The sequence below is a fragment of the Bactrocera latifrons genome, unplaced genomic scaffold (assembly GCF_001853355.1).
Source record: "Bactrocera latifrons isolate USDA-ARS-PBARC rearing strain unplaced genomic scaffold, ASM185335v1 scaffold_206, whole genome shotgun sequence".
Classification (NCBI taxonomy): domain Eukaryota; kingdom Metazoa; phylum Arthropoda; class Insecta; order Diptera; family Tephritidae; genus Bactrocera; species Bactrocera latifrons.
The window spans coordinates 318,832-335,385 of record NW_017535586.1 but is presented as its reverse complement, the minus strand read 5'-3'; the positions used below and the strand labels follow the sequence as shown (position 1 = coordinate 335,385).

Genomic DNA, 16,554 nt, shown 5'->3' with positions numbered 1-16,554 from the left:
AGCCTTCTACAAATTCTCTAAATACCAATTCTTAATTAACTTATCCTTATGTATTCTTTCAGCTATTCAGAAATTGATTCCGCTTCAAATTATTTCCCCTTATATACTGTTTAAAATGTAACAACCACTCCGTCGTACTTAATTATACTCATTTAAGTTTACAAATACATTGTGAATTACATTTACTTTTTTTCTAAATATAATATGTACTAAATGTGTATGGAAGGAAGTCTTAACGGAAAGATAACTTACAATAACAAAGTAATAAATTGTATAAGCTTCTGAATTTTGGCATGGAGCAGTTTTTAAGAGGCAGGCTTTACAGCAACATTTTTTTTCATAGTTATAATTATTTTATTATAGTGAAATGTAATTAATTGGGTTTTATTAAACAAGTTGAAAACAAATAACTCTCAGGTAGATCAGTAAACAGTGGAGAAATGAAGCATGTGCTAGTTGATTAAGGTTTTCTTCAATTCAGATGAAAATGGAATAACGATAAATTGAGGAACTTTTAGATAGCTGCTTGACGTATCATCACGTATGAGCACTTGCTGAAAGCTCTTCCAAACGTAGACACAGCTCCTGGGCCAAACGCATATGCGTGGCTGCGTTGGCACACGTTGATGGCGGAGCGGAGGATGTGACAGCAGATTCGTGGGGATTTAAATGTGTCATTGCCTCCTGATAACTGGGACACACCCCATGCCATCGAGCTTTGCTATAGGCATGCGACTGTAAAACAAATAAGCATATTACCATATAGTTAGTAAATGAAATTAAAGCAAGCGTTTATAACTGCATATTTTCTCTACACAACTGATGAATTGGCGAATTGTAATGCATATTAGATTATACATTATGTACATAGGAAATTTAATTCGAATAAGAGAGAACATTAGCAATTTAAAGAAGGAGTGAAATACCCTTTAATGTATAAATCTCTTATACCTACCATTGTGAAATCACGCTTCCACAGCACACCACATTGACCATCACATAGTGGGCAGGGACGCTCTAAGCTGTAGCCTCCACATTCACTGCAGTCGAGAGAGACATGGTCATCGGTCCAGGATACTCCGCATGTAAAACATGAGCCCATGTGCTGACGCAGCTCTTCAATAGTAAGTACATTGTCCATGGAAATTTCCAACGGACTACCGACTAAATCGGACAATGATGAAGACATGCTAATACTGCTGCGTCTTTAAGAAATTTATAGATAAATAAAAATATATAGATAAAAAATACAACTCCAACGATGAACAAAATTATGCTTATTTTAGATTTCTGATAAGCTGCCTGTATGATTCCTTCTTAGAAGGCCAATGAATATCATTTTTACTCAAGTTATCACTTTGATATACGTAACTCTTTATCTAGCTTGATTTGTTCAAAGCACTACAAACTTACCCCAATGGGCTGCAGATATCGGTAAATTGCGGTCCGTGGACACTAGCTAAAGACATTGTTGTTGGAGCTGCAAATAAACGTAAAAAAGTATAAATAGAGTGATGAGATGTGTTTGAGTCCCGATCTCGATGAAACAATTGCTTCTATTAATATTATTTCTTCATAATTGCATGCATACAATTTATGTGTATATACACACATGGTCAAAACACAAAATACGTTATTAATTATTTTAAGATTTTTAGCAAATCGAATTATTTTAATGGTTAGTTATTTCGCTTGTATTAATATGAGCAAAATGTAGTAAGACTTTGTTCATAATTTTAAAATTCTTAATATGTCGTCCACTCAAAGTATTCCCTGTTGGCCCAAATACACTTGTACCCAAATACGCTTGTGCCAACGTTTTTTGTGGTGCAAAAACCAAGAGCCTTTTTTAATGAATAACTTCGCGCAAACGACGCATAACACTTGATTATAATCAAAGAATACTGTGAACACAGCCATAATTGTTAAGGATAAGATTTTAACTCGCAAATAATCATTGAAATTGGTCCGCCATAGGGAATATTGGTTTGTTCTTGAACAATGCCAGACGCAATGTTTATCGTCTTCAAGGCAAACAGTGACATTCGGGGTTTCGAGCTGAAACAATGGATTGGAAAGCAATCATTCCAAAATAAGGCTCAGTTATTGAATTTCGGCGAAAAAATCATGTGTAAGACTTCAATTAATACGTGTCGCGAACTTATCTCTAGCATGCCAAAACGAATTTCAAAAGTAATTGAAAAATAATGGCGGATATACTAGAAACAGATTAAGTTAAGCAAAAATCAAATAGCGCACAGAAAACTGAATCCAATAAATACCTGTTGTACTTATTATTTTTGTACGAGATATATGGCGACATTGACATAGTTCAGTGAATTAAAAGACAGCGGCTACGCTGCCTAGGTCATGTTATCCGAATGGACGAAAACACTCCAACTCTGAAAGTATTCGGCGCTGTACCCGCCGGGGGAAGCAGAGGAAGAGGACGACCTCCACTCCGTTGGAAGGACCGGGCTACGCTTGGAATATCCAATTGGCGCCACGTAGCGAAAAGAAGAAACGACTGGCGCGCTGTTGTTAACTCGGCTATAATCGCGTAAGCGGTGTCTACGCCAATTAAGAAGAAGAAGACTTATTATTTGTCTAGTCTTTAAACCTCACCTAGAAATTCTATTTTATAATTAAAATTTATAATTAAATATCCATATTTATTTAAGTGATAAAAGAAATGAAATGTTACATTCTTTACCTTCAAACATGAATAAACTTGAATGAATTTGTGATTGAAAGCCACACAGGTGTATGTACTTATTATTTTGACTATGTGTGTATATGCAATTTAATAATCATAACTAACGACGGTAAGTTAAAAAAAAAATTTACAAAAATATATGTACATATACATATGTATGTTTGAAAAGCAATATATCACCAAATTCATCCATTCATTATACAATCATCAATATGATCTTCATCGGTTAGGTATAATTACGGTTATATTTCGGAGAACAAATGCTTTTTTAAAACAATAACGGACATACATAACTACGAATTTTATTGGAATAATTTGTGAATATAGTATTCTCTACATAAGTATGAGTCTATTCATATCTCGTCGTTGAACTTCTCAGAAACATTCAATATGCACTCTTGTCCACGTAATAAATATCGCACAACAGGTTTGTAAACGACCAATCTCCAATTGTAATATTCGTAACAACAGTTTCAGCTGACGCACCTAAAGCCCGCTAACAATAATGAACACACATCTATACACATACTAAATGTGAATGTTCATTATTGTACATTTTTTATGTATAATTCATTGAACTCTAAAATGGATGACCTTTTCAATTTTCAAATTATGCATATGTAGTACATATGTATGTGCATGCACCTAGACATTTTACCAATATTTTTCGCCTATACGTATGCAATAAATAGTTTGACCTTGAAAGCTTATGCCAAAAACAATGGAATATCCCAACGGAAATCATATACATTTGTATGTATGTATTTACATTCCTTTGAATTGTGGCGAATCGCGGTATTGATCTTCAATATTTGAATATAGTGTAGCTGTGAAGATATACATATGTACATGTATATGTACATAGATAGTAATGAGACAAAAAGCAAGGTTCGGCCATTTTAATTTTTTACGCGACAAATATTACATAAAAAAATAGATTAATATGCATTCATGCATATGCACATATTTGTAACAACTAACCGTCGGTTATTCCAGCAGCAGACTTGTTAATTACTTACTCGCCATAGTCGCGTACTCAACAAATCTGGTAAAATGCGGTACGATTTTACAAAACTAGGTATGGTTTTCACTTGAAACGTTGTTGTTAATGTGCATCTCACATACGCTAATATTATATATGTAAGAATATATGTATTGTATGTACGTATATACCACGATAAAATCGGTAGAAAGTTTTTAAATTTGTCAAAGTCACTTGGCGGATTATGCTAAAGCTATCAGTGAATTTCTTATACATAATAAAAAAAAAACGCTTGCAATCAACAACAAAAAGCATTTTTAAATTTTGAATTTGGAGGCTTTCCGAGATACGTCCAGGAGAACCGTGCATTTACGCAAAACTCTAGTACATATATAGTATTTATGGTCCAACCCGGGCCATAGCAATGATAATAAGTACTGCTTATATTCCTCAGTACACCAGAAGTGACCAGATTTTATCAGAACTAACCAAAAAGAGTTCCAAAAGTGGTAGAACAACTGCGAGACTATCTACCCCAACCAAGAGTTTGCAAATTTATTAAAATGTGGCCGTAGAGCTCATATAGATGGCTCCATCAACTTTGATATTCATCTTCATCTTTGATATTAATATCAAAAATTTGGTAAACAAAACTGTAAAAAGTTTAATGGACCAGTTTCAACACAAAAAGCATTCTCATATATTTTGTTGCTCTCTCGCTCCGAGCGAATTTCTGTTTAAAATTTCAGTTATATTTATATGCATATGTACAAATGGAAACCACACAATCGTTTGATTATTTCAATAAGCTTGCACAGTTTTTACTTTTGTTGCATGCGGAATGATGCAAGGTTTCTCAACTGGAAATTTGCAGTTGCTGTTTATATACTGTCTCTGCACTTTATTTAATGTTTGCATATTTACTTGACGTCAATGACAACCGTCATGCTAAAAGTAATTTTCGTCATCAGCAAAAAATAACATATTTATGTATGTATAGTTATTAAACAAAGTTAAGTTAATGAATGAAATGTATGTAGTCACTTAACACAATAATAGAGACTCCTTTGATTTTTTATGTACTATAATTTAGATTACATCCTTAGACGTTGCCTCGAAATTCAGAGCAAACAAAGCTGTGTTGAGTTTCCTTATATGTTTATACATATAATATGTTATGTGGGGTTGGAAGGAGTAGGTTTGGAAATTGAAAAATGTGAATATTTTAGCGGCTCGGGAACTAGAAAATTGATCACTTTGTTAAATCCATCGAACATGCACTGTAGTGCCATTTTAACCCTGCTTTAGGAGCGAATTACATACTTCTTCACAATATGTCCGCACTTAAATGTTTAATGACTCAAACTGTTACGCATTTGGTCATTCATATGTAACTACAAGTAGTACTCTCACATATTGCATGGGTATTATTCACTCGTTTCCATTTAGAACTGAATACCAGTTCAGCGCGTTCAAAGCCACATATGTACATACATATGCATTCATTTGTGTTCATAGAATTCGCGGAGATTGAGGTGCTTAAAACTGTGTGTCTATAATAATGTATATTTCTTTGTATTATTTTTAGTTTTAGTTTACTTAATGTCATCAGTCATTTATGATTGTTAGCCTTTTACATATAAACTATCTACGCTTTATATAACAAAATACTTGCTCTGTTATGTACGAATTGGTACTCACAATTACGAGTTTGGATTTCAAAATTGATATGAATCGTTACACTTTTGATGTTTTTTTGTTTTGTTTATTAACTGCAGCGTTTACGTTGTTGACACGAAATTTTCGCTTATGACAAGATATTTTTATAACCAACACAAATATCAAAAACGACTTTCGTAAAAAACAGTTCTTTTCTTAATTCACCATCGTTCGATTGCACAAATATTAAACATTACTGATATTTTGGATGAACAGTATCTTAACTTTGTCAGTCCTCTTAAACTTATTTAAAGTCTATGTTTCTTGACTCAATTGATTTTGGTTCTATTGCTGTCTTTATATTCGTCGCCAGCTAACAAGCGCGACAACACGACCCAACTCAAAAGACTGAAATCATATGTTGCGTGCGTCTGACTTTTATGAAATTTCGCCTGACAACGCAGTCTTGGTCTACAGCTGGTTACGCTGTGCTCGTACACCCATAAACTCATATGCCCGTGTATGTGTACGTATTTAGCAAATACATGCACATGTAACACACGTACGCCTGACTGCACACAAGTTTCCAAATTCGCAAATTTTGTGTGTGTATGAGCGTCGGCTGTAAATGATTTTTGTAAATGTGTGTATCATAAGTGCATATAGTAGAATAGTAGCAGTGGCGAGCGATGGCCCGTCGTAAGGAAATGCAGGCGACAGACGTGTGGTATGAGTGATCGGTTATTTTATAAGCTTGTGAGTCGCGTTAATAAGCCCTGTGAATAAATACGTAGGCAAGCAGAGAGAAATACTAAAACCGATCCAAACACGAAGTGGTGTGTGATAAATTCAAAAGCAAATCAACAAAAGATCGCTGATATTTTATGTACACATGCAGATGTGTATTGGCGGAAAGTTAATTTTGATTTGTTGTAGTGTGTGGACACGCGTGACTATCATGATGGCACTAAATTCAAATTCATTAATATTTGTTTTTTATGTATGGGGATTATTTCTTGGGATTGTTGTGTAGCTGTTGCGTTTAGTAAGCTTTGGAATTCATTTCGCTGTTGAATGCTATTACGAAAAGGAGGTACAGTAACAATTGCCAATAAATGAAATAATAAGCAAACTTAGGTCGACATTGTACGCTGATAAGAGCCTACAGCAAAAGTCATACATAATAATAACAGAGGGAGAGTGCTACAAGAGCAGAAACTGATAAACCACGCCACTCGCTTGCCAAATCATTCCGCAGCACACTTCGAATCATCCACCATACCCGTATCATCATAATTGTGCATACAATAACTACAATATATACTTAGTATGTAAATACATGTGTATGTATGTATGTATACTCCCTGCAAGACACATTTTACAATTTTAGATTATTATACAAATGATTTGCCTACACATGCATGTAAGTATGTTTCTTTTTCTTATGAATGAATGAATCAAAGTTAGCCATACGATGAATTCTATTTAATTTTGACACTTATCATTTAGATATCTACAAAATATTGCGATATTGTATGTGCAACTCAACTAATCACAACATCCGCTTCGCTATCATATTATGCACCAACACATTCGCGTGAGAACTTTTGCATTGAATTTGAGCACTCCGTTATTTATTTATCGAAGTTAAAGAAAACTTAACAAGTAAGGAAGGGCTAAGTTCGGGTGTCACCGAACATTTTATACTCTCGCATCAAATACCGTATTTGTGTAGTTTTATTCCGCTATCATCATTGGTTCCTAATGGATATATTATACAAAGAACGCATCAGATGGAATTCAAAATAGCGTTATATTGGAAGAAGGCGTGGTTGTGAACGATTTCACCCATATTTCGTACATGTCATCAGGGTGTTAAGAAACTATTATGTACCGAATTTCATTGTAATCGGTGGAGTAGTTCCTGAAATATGGTTTCAGACGACGCCAAGCCCATTTTCAATTTAAAAAAAGCCTGCGTGCAGCTTCCTTCTGCCATTTCTTCCGTAAAATTTAGTGTTTCTGACGTTTTTTGTTAGTCGGTTAACGCACTTTTAGTGATTTTCAACATAACCTTTGTATGGACGGTGGGCGTGGTTATTATCCGATTTCTTCCGTTTTTGATCTGTATATGGAAATGCCTGAACGACTGTATAGAGTTTGGTTTACATAGCCATAGTAGTTTCCGAGATATGTACAAAAAACTTAGTAGGGGCGGGGCCACGCCCACTTTTCCAAAAAAAATTACGTCTAAATATGCCACTCCCTAATGCGATCCTTTGTGCCAAATTTCACTTTAATACCTTTATTTATAGCTTAGTTATGACACTTTATTGGTTTTCGGTTTTCGCCATTTTGTGGGTGTGGTAGTTTGACGATTTTGCCCATTTTCGAACTTAACCTTCTTATGGAGCCAGGAAATACGTRTACCAAGTTTCATCATGATATCTCAATTTTTCTCAAGTTACAGCTTGCACGGACGGATGGACAGACTCAACTCTGATCACTTTGGTATATATAACCCTATATCTAACTCTTTTAGTTTTAGGACTTACAAAGAACCGTTATGCGAACAAAACTATAATACTCTCTTTACCAACTTTGTTGCGAGAGTATAAAAATCTTAAATCTCGTGTGTATTAACTTACAGTGTTTTATTGTATAAATGTACGGAACGTTTCAAAATGTGGTGTTCGATTTGCACGCCTCTGATGACATTACATTGCCTCGAATCGATTTGAAGAATGCAATTACGATTCATTGAAATTCAAGAATAATTAATCAACACGTATGTGCATATAAATATTATGTATTATATGTACATACTATGTATATGCATATACATATATGTATGCCAGTAATCTCTGCTGGGATAACATTCTTATTTTCGAACTTGAGGTGAGGTTTAATTTACTTTTCAATCAGTGTGTCCATTATCGTTCACTTCCCAATATTTCCGTAATTCTTCCCAAAAAAAAACGATCTGCTATCATGTTATTTGATTTTTTTTTTCAATTCGATATTTCGGGAATCGGATGATTTTCAATGCACGAAATTGGGACCTTATTGCATGCACCACAAAAAATTATGCGACAACTAATTCAACCAAATGGCACATACATACTACTACTACATAACATTAAAATAATTAGAAGTATCTATTATTGCTTATAGAGATGGAAAGGCTTTTTATTAACTAAGTCCTTATTAGCTAGGTTTATTTGTTTATTAAAAATTAACTAGGTGAAATGGGAATTTTTGGATATATTAATGACAGACCCTAATATAGTGCAAATATTCATTTCAGCACGGTATGTATGTTTATATATAATGCTACTATTTAAAATTAGAAAATGGGTGTTAATTCGTGTTTGTAAAAATAGCTGTATCTTGCCTATTCGTTGTGTGAAAATTAATATAATACATAACGTTAAGCAAAAGCGTTTACTGCCGCTAAAACGTAATGAATCATGCCAAGCGTAAGTCGAAATATCTGTATATTTACATAATAAAAAACAATATTTGTTCCACGAAAGTGTTGTCGAAAGTGTTGTAGAAATACGAATAAATTGTTGTATCACTGATAATTTTATGAACCCACGTTGTGATGTCTGATGTATATTTAACATTGAGCTTTTATTTTTTTGTATCGTAGAATCCGATTTTAAAGTTGCATTGGGTTTATTAATAAAAACTATTATTTTTTGTTTACCTCGTAATGAGCACTGCTATTTTTATAGACATAAGTGCAAATTAGGAACGTTTCGATAAGCGTTAAGTAATGTTTTGCGGAAAAACGTATTGTCATACTGGTATTGAATACATACATATGTATATATGTATTATGTATGTATGTTCTTATGTACATTATAGCAGCACTGTCTGGGTGCGATTCTAAAATTTTCCTTGCAATATTATACTCCTCGTCAAAATAAAAAAATATTTATATATTTTAGTTATCGAATATCAAGACTTGACTGATTCAAATATGGAAGTGCGTAAGTCAATACATATGGTACGTATGCCTTCATAAATCTTTCGTCTGAAACTTATTTTTTGTACGCGAATTTAATTTAAATTAGGACCACATATAATAAACATATTTAAATGAATAGGATTATGTAATAAAAGTAAATTCTACATTTACTACATAAGCCATGTTTTTATGACGAAGAAGGGCGAATTTTACACAAAAAATAGTTCTTGTTATTGCTTAAAAACATAAAAGATAACGTATTACGTTTTACCAGTTGTTGAGGGTCATATCTGAAGAATATGGTGGATGCGGAAGCAATTCGAATTTGAATTTCATTTTATTTTAACGCCGACCTACATATATTAATATAAGCCAGAGTTTTTGGCCTGACTAACAAATGTATATATATTATAAACTATATGTGACATGTAGGACGTAGTGGACATTCCTTCAATATCTGACACGCTGTCAGCTATATCAGTCAATTTCATTTTACATTTGTACAAAATCATTTTGAGTATTGTTTTTCGTCCATAACAGCGTCCCTTGTACGTCTACTCAGTTTGTTGTTGTTGTAGCGACAACGGGTCCGTTTCGGTGGAGGAGACCCGACTGACGAGCGAATGGGTCGTCGTCTTCGGACGGTCCTGTGCGGAAGTCTTACGAATTGTTGTATAACCACCCACAGAAGAACTTTTTCCTGTATTTTCAACAAGACTTTTGAACTCATGATTTTCTCAACTTAAATTAATACTTTATATTTGTACCAACATTCATAAAATACCAAAGTGAAAATAGATTTTTTAAAGAAACTATTTTTAGCTAAAAAATGCCTGCGTATATGAAAGTTAAAAATAAACTCTGCTTCTGATTTTCTTCACGTGATTTTTACGTATAAATGGCTGTTTATATTTACGTTTGCGCACACATTTTTTTTTTACGGTAAAATCACTTTTATGATACTAATGAAGAATACGTATATATGTATATAACTGCAATCGTAGTTTGTGAAAATTCTTTATATTTTTGTAGCTTTCACTTGTGGTCTCATATTTCTCTAGACGCCATTAAAAAACCTCGAACATACGAGCACGTTATATGAGTCGAACCAAGCTCGTGAGCTATCCTGTACTTGAGAATAAGAACGGATTTTTTTTACTGATTTCGTCATATTTTAGTCTCGCCTCCGTACATATACATATGTATGTATGTACATATTTCCATATTTATATATATAATACTTGGATGTGCACATATGTATGTACATATAATTACGAGCATTTGAAATGTCTGAGTGGGACGAGTATGAGAAATTCATCTGTAGATAGACAAACATCTTTTGTATTGGCGACGGTTTTTACAAGTGGAAATTGAACAGTTAGTAATTAGGTTATCACATCTTTGTATTAGACAAAATGATTTCGCAATGCTTGTATATTCGTTTGTTGGCGCTACCGATAACTTGAGTAAAAATAAGTTCTTTGCAAGACGGGACCTGCACTAACAAAATAGTAATATTGAAAGACGTATAAAAGTCATATGTGGATTTTTCTGGTTGGCGTCTTTATTTCATTGCTACAATCGTAATTTTTGAACAAGAATTACGACGGCCCTAAACTTACGTGAGATGACTCCAAGGCGAATTCATCACGGTGATACTGACACCATACTAACACAATTGCACACATTTTTCATTTGCATAAGCAAAGAAATAGAGTCTTACCGCATTTAGGCCAAAGCCAATGGTAATTGCATATAAGCAAAAAAACACTTCGTTGGTAGTTATATTTTGTTCAAATGCAAAATTTACATAAGCACTCTTGTGCACCTTTAAAATAGGTTCAAGTATTTGATCTCAAATTTGAAATAAGTTCGAGTGGGTAGTCAGACACTTCTCGCAACTGAAGAATCGGTACTTATATATTTATAACAATAGATACACAAACCACCACAGAAGGCAATTGATATAAAAATAGTAATCGAAAGTTATTAACTCACAACTTACTTACAATAATGTTCATTTTGTTTACTCGTGAGTGCATTCGTTAAAATTTATTTACATACCTTTCGAATACACGAATGTTCTTATATATACATATATATTTTTTGAAAATATCTTTAACTATACACGCCATAGACAGGTACTTAAGTACTTTGCTGGCTAATATAAGGAAGTAATGAAATGAACTGAATTCATCTATTTTTTTAGATTATCAAATACGTTAGTCAATACAAGTCGGAAGTCGGTGAAGGTGTTTATGGCTCCACTGTGAATAGCGTTTAGTGCATGTCTGAAGCTAGTTGCGTCCGAAATCTGGTCAGCGAAGTTCAACGAAAACACCTCAGCAAAAATTGCTCTGTTGGTGCGCTTTTTCGCGCAGACGACGCAGCAGAAAAATTCCTCCGGGCCCGCGTTGGACTCAATCCAGCACGAGTCAGGATAAAAATCCGAGTCCGTTCCGGTTACGTAGACCCGACCGTCGAGGGAACGGAAGATAACAAGGTCTCAACTCGCGGCTCCGCTCGCTAAGAATTTCTGACTGGTATCAATATTTATTACGTTGTTGTCGAGGATATCATGCACTCATCTCAAATTATGATTGAACTTTTTTTCAATACTGATATTATAGATACTTTGCCGGTTCCACAAGGTATGTCCAAAAAACAACCGTCTTATTCATAATCCATAAATGTAAACAAAAACAAGTAAAGAAGCACTAAATTCGGGTGCAACCGAACATTTTATACTCTTGCAACTTGCAAAAATTAAAGCTAAGGAAGTACTATATCGGGGGTAAGTCAAGTTTTCCCTCTAATTTATCTATTTTAGGCACAAAGAAACACTGTTATGAGAAAAAGGCGCTCTCTTATTTGCATTTGCATTGTGATACATTAAGTACCTCAACCCATTTTTTGACGTACAGGCATACTATTAGAGAAGGATTATCTCATAATTTGAGTTATGTATGTATATTACAGATTGACTGACATTTATTGCTTCTTGATTTGTGTATTGAAAACTGAACGAATCAGGTGGAACTAAAAATTTTGCTATATATAAAGTAGGCGTGGTTGCTCAGACACCCGCGATATCGAATTTCGCCAAAAATATGGCGATGATACGCCCATTGTGAAAGCTCCCATAAAACACTTTCATACCATCTAGGTAGTAAATTGATAATTTATATATACATATATATCCTTATATGTCCCTATATGTATGTATCTCGCTTAGTTTTATGTGATACGTACAACCGTTAGGTGAACAAAGCTATAATACTATACTCTGTAGCAACTGGTTGTAAGATAGTTATGTGATGTTATGATGTTTTTTGAAGTTAAAAAATATTCAAATGAATCTTATATGAATATTGAACATATGCTTATAATTTTTTTAATTGAATTTTTTTACCTTCAACATAAAATGAAAAGAAAATAGTCTACGTCCGTCCACTGGTTCTGGGTAACTCCCCACCAATTTCTAGCCAAATCGATTCAGACGTTCTTGATATTTACTTACATACAGTTGCGAGCATTGAAATAGTAGTGCCTATTGGATAAGAGAGTTTTGCTTTAAATTTTGTTTCTTTTATGATATTGCCGTCGATCATTATCTTAGATATATTCTCTGAACTATAACGGTCCTGTTATATACAACAATAAGTGTGAATTACTTACCGTTACTTTTTTGAAGCCAATTTTATTGGGATATCTGTTTTTATGAGCGACCAATAGAATAGTAGTGAACGGTAAGCTGATTACGAACAGATAATTTTTAATAACATACAATTTAATTTCATCAAACAACCTGGCCTGAGGTGTTTATACAGTGAGAAGACTTCTACATGAGCATAATTTATATGTCCGACGTCCTCGATAAGTACCGTTATTAAAAAAAATTCATATAGCAAGTTGTCTTAAATTTGCCAAAGGACCGATTGAGAAATGGCGCAACATCTTGCGGACAGACGTGTCGAAAGTTATTCTGTACGGCGGTAAAGGGTCCCGTCAGTTTCCAAGACGCTCCCCTAATAGAGAGTACGACCCCAGATTCAGCCCAAAAACTACTTGGCGGTTTAAATTTCATGGTTTGGGGTGTTTTTCTTACAGGCCCAATTTTTTTGTGTAGTCCCAATTCACAAGATTACTATCATAACGGACCGACAAAAATTCGTGGATATAATGCAGTATATTATGATACCATTTGCTGAAGAGGACATCCCGCTGAAAAGAATATTTCAGCAGAATAATGACCCGAAACATACCAGTAGGGTGGCAAAAGAGTGGTTTCGGGTCAATGGAATTGAGGTCATGGATTGGCCAGCTCAATCTCCTGACCTCAATCCCATTGAAAACTTTGGGCAGACGTTAAGAAAGCCGTATGGAATGACAAACCCAAAAACAACAATAGTTGTGGAACGTAGTGCAGCAAGCATGGCAGAACATACCACTAAAAAGATGCTAGAGTCTCTTAGATTCTATGAAGAGGCGTTGTGTTGCTGTTATTAAAAATCATGGCCATGCTACCAAGTACTAATATCTCRWATAGACGGAACTTCCAAAAATCCTTCAGTTTAAAAAAAAAAATTTATTACTTTACTACCATTTTCTGCTCCCATCAAATTTCATATATAAACACAACTTTGTGAATAAATATATGTATGTATCTTACACCCATTCAAATTAAAATAATTTTATTAATAAACGTAGCCAGGGAAATATGATAAACTTTTCCATTTCAATTGATGTTAAAATTGTTTAGAATTTTGCATAACTCAAAGGTATGTAAAACTCTAACACCCACTACTATTTCACTGCTCGCATCTGTACATACATATACTGCAAAATCGACAGTGGTTTTGAAAAAAGAAAAATGCCTGGTTTAGGAACTTCTAAAGCTAAATAAATTTTCACGTCATTCCGTCCTGTGTTTCGGATGTTACGCGGGCAGAAAATGAAATAGTGTTTCATTCTTATACATATGTATATAAGATGTTCATATATCGATTAAGAAAAATCGTACAAATTAAAATTGTTTTAAATAAGAGTTTAAACTTTAACAATTCTTATGTGAACCTAATTGTTTATATACTTTAGGTAAGCTTAAATAATTACAGTATGTAAAACATATACATATGTATATGTATCGTGTATGATATTTACAAAATTATGTACCAAATACATTGTGATCGCGAGGTAAATGCATATATACATTTTTTATGTTTTCAGTATATATGAATTTCCCAATCACATTACTAATTTAACATTTTAGAATATTAAAAATTGTGCTTTGATGAGTAAAATTACCTTTTATGTTCACTGCATTTAACTTGTTGTTGGAGGTGTCTAAACATCCTACAATAGGTGTCTGAGCCGTTAAAGTCAGCGTCCTTGTGCTGAGAACGATTTGCTGATTTTCGGCGTTGGGTGATGCACTATAGAAATCTGGATCATCAGCATCGAAGATAATATTGTCTTCCCACTCTGAAACTACACTATCCCTGCGTGTGGGCCGACTTTTCATCTATATAATTTAAAACAGTCTGATAAGAAAGTATAATTAAATATTAAAAAATACAATAATCAATATATTAACTCATCATCTAAAAGCATCTTTCATGTACCTTGTACTTGTAAATAATGAACCATACTATGGCACAAATTATTAATCTAACCGATCTAAATGGGGTTAGATCACCGAATGCCACTCAGAGTAGTCATCAATTCCTTCACCGACTCCCTTCCATGAATGGCGTACTCGGAGTCAAACCACCACCCATCACAAACGAATAGATCGATTTGCCGCGAGAAGAGAGTGACTCTTGTGCAGCTTCAGCACATCCCCATGCGGGGTTGTTTTAGCATTTACATATGCACTATGACTTTCTTTCTGGGTTTCCCTTGAAATGTCAGCATAGTCTATGTCAGAAACAGTGCTATAATACTCGGCTAAAGGCAGGTAGGATCGAAAAATTCAACTCAGTGAGGTTTTAAATTGGCCTTATTTACAAAAACAATTTTATTGATCTATGCTCTTTAAAGAAAGTACCGTGAGATTAGGCCGTCGCCGGCAGGTACCCACAATTGTATATTGTAGTAGGTTAAACTTCTATTTATCCAATATATGTCCTGCATACAATGAATCTCAGCATGACACCGGCCACCTCTTTGCATGCCCTACCAACCCCACTCATCTAACACCCCTTTCCCTTTGGCCCAACCCCGAAGAAACAGCACGTTTCGTTTGCCTTCCGTAATATGACGTCGATGACAACTTACCATCCCAACGGGGACTAGGTACTCGCTAGAACAACAGCAACCAATTATTAATATAAACTTCTTAATACAAATAAGACCAAATATGTATTAACCACTAGTACCATTGAAAGATAAAATATGCACATGAATCTAGGATTACGAGCATATTTGTTTTCAAGAAATATGTTTATATCTATATACACATGTTGGATGGGTATGTATGTATGTATATACTGGATAGCAGCATCCACAACTTAACTGGCAAATTAGAGTGTTACTTCATATTCAAATCGATACGACCTTGATGTAAAACTTTTATCAATCATCATTGCACTTACATTTAAAAATGTTTTTTTATTTCAACAATATGTCGGGTTGTTGTGGATTGCTTTCGAAATCGATGATTAGGTGAATGACAGATGCAAATGCACTGATATAGACTGCAAACAGTTTATTGTCTATCAGCGGTAAGAAATCTTTAGAATACCATTCTTATGCTACAAAGAATAAATTTGATGAAATTTGAAGAAAGTGACACGCAGCTTTAATTTTATTTGTAGACAATAACACAAAACAACAAATGTAACAACTTCGCCTCCAACAATAATTTGGCACACAGGGTTTCATTTGATCACTAGAACCTGCTATCGATTACGATGAAAATTTGTAATCGAAAGTGCAAAGAAAGTATTTGCTGGACTAGCATGCATGACTCGCTGCTTCGTGATCTTTAATGCATTGCTTACAAACAGACTTTACCAAACTCAAGACAACGAAAAAAATTTATTTAAAAAATGTATACCTACTTTAATGAAGTTAATCCCGTCTCAAACAGTTATTTATTTCCGAAACACAATCTATAATTCTAAGATATTTGTCATAACTCTTGGCAATAATGGTTGCAACTGTTTTACATTTTCCACAAATGTCAGAAAAGAACGAAGTAATCTAGATAAAAGTTAT

At 34.1% G+C, this 16,554-nt stretch overlaps 1 protein-coding gene across 1 annotated transcript; it reads right to left on the bottom strand.

The window, feature by feature from the left end:
• Positions 1 to 198: 198 nt before the first annotated feature.
• LOC108968217 (protein pinocchio) lies at positions 199 to 16,140 on the bottom strand. The gene is made up of 5 exons (XM_018932103.1): positions 15,930 to 16,140; positions 14,641 to 14,857; positions 1,414 to 1,480; positions 956 to 1,205; positions 199 to 735 (listed from the first exon to the last, which is right to left on the bottom strand). The coding sequence occupies exons 2-5, from the start codon at positions 14,855 to 14,857 to the stop codon at positions 538 to 540; spliced, it is 732 nt and encodes a 243-aa protein (XP_018787648.1). The 5' UTR covers positions 15,930 to 16,140; the 3' UTR covers positions 199 to 537.
• Between the last annotated feature and the right edge of the window lie 414 nt (positions 16,141 to 16,554).

Coding starts and splice junctions, on each gene's coding strand:
- LOC108968217 (XM_018932103.1), bottom strand. CDS start 14,857: ATGAAAAGTCGGCCCACACGCAGGGATAGTGTAGTTTCAGAGTGGGAA. Junction 1,481..14,640: donor AAATGCAGTGAACATAAAAG/GTAATTTTACTC, acceptor GTTTATTTGCAG/CTCCAACAACAATGTCTTTA. Junction 1,206..1,413: donor GATATCTGCAGCCCATTGGG/GTAAGTTTGTAG, acceptor AATTTCTTAAAG/ACGCAGCAGTATTAGCATGT.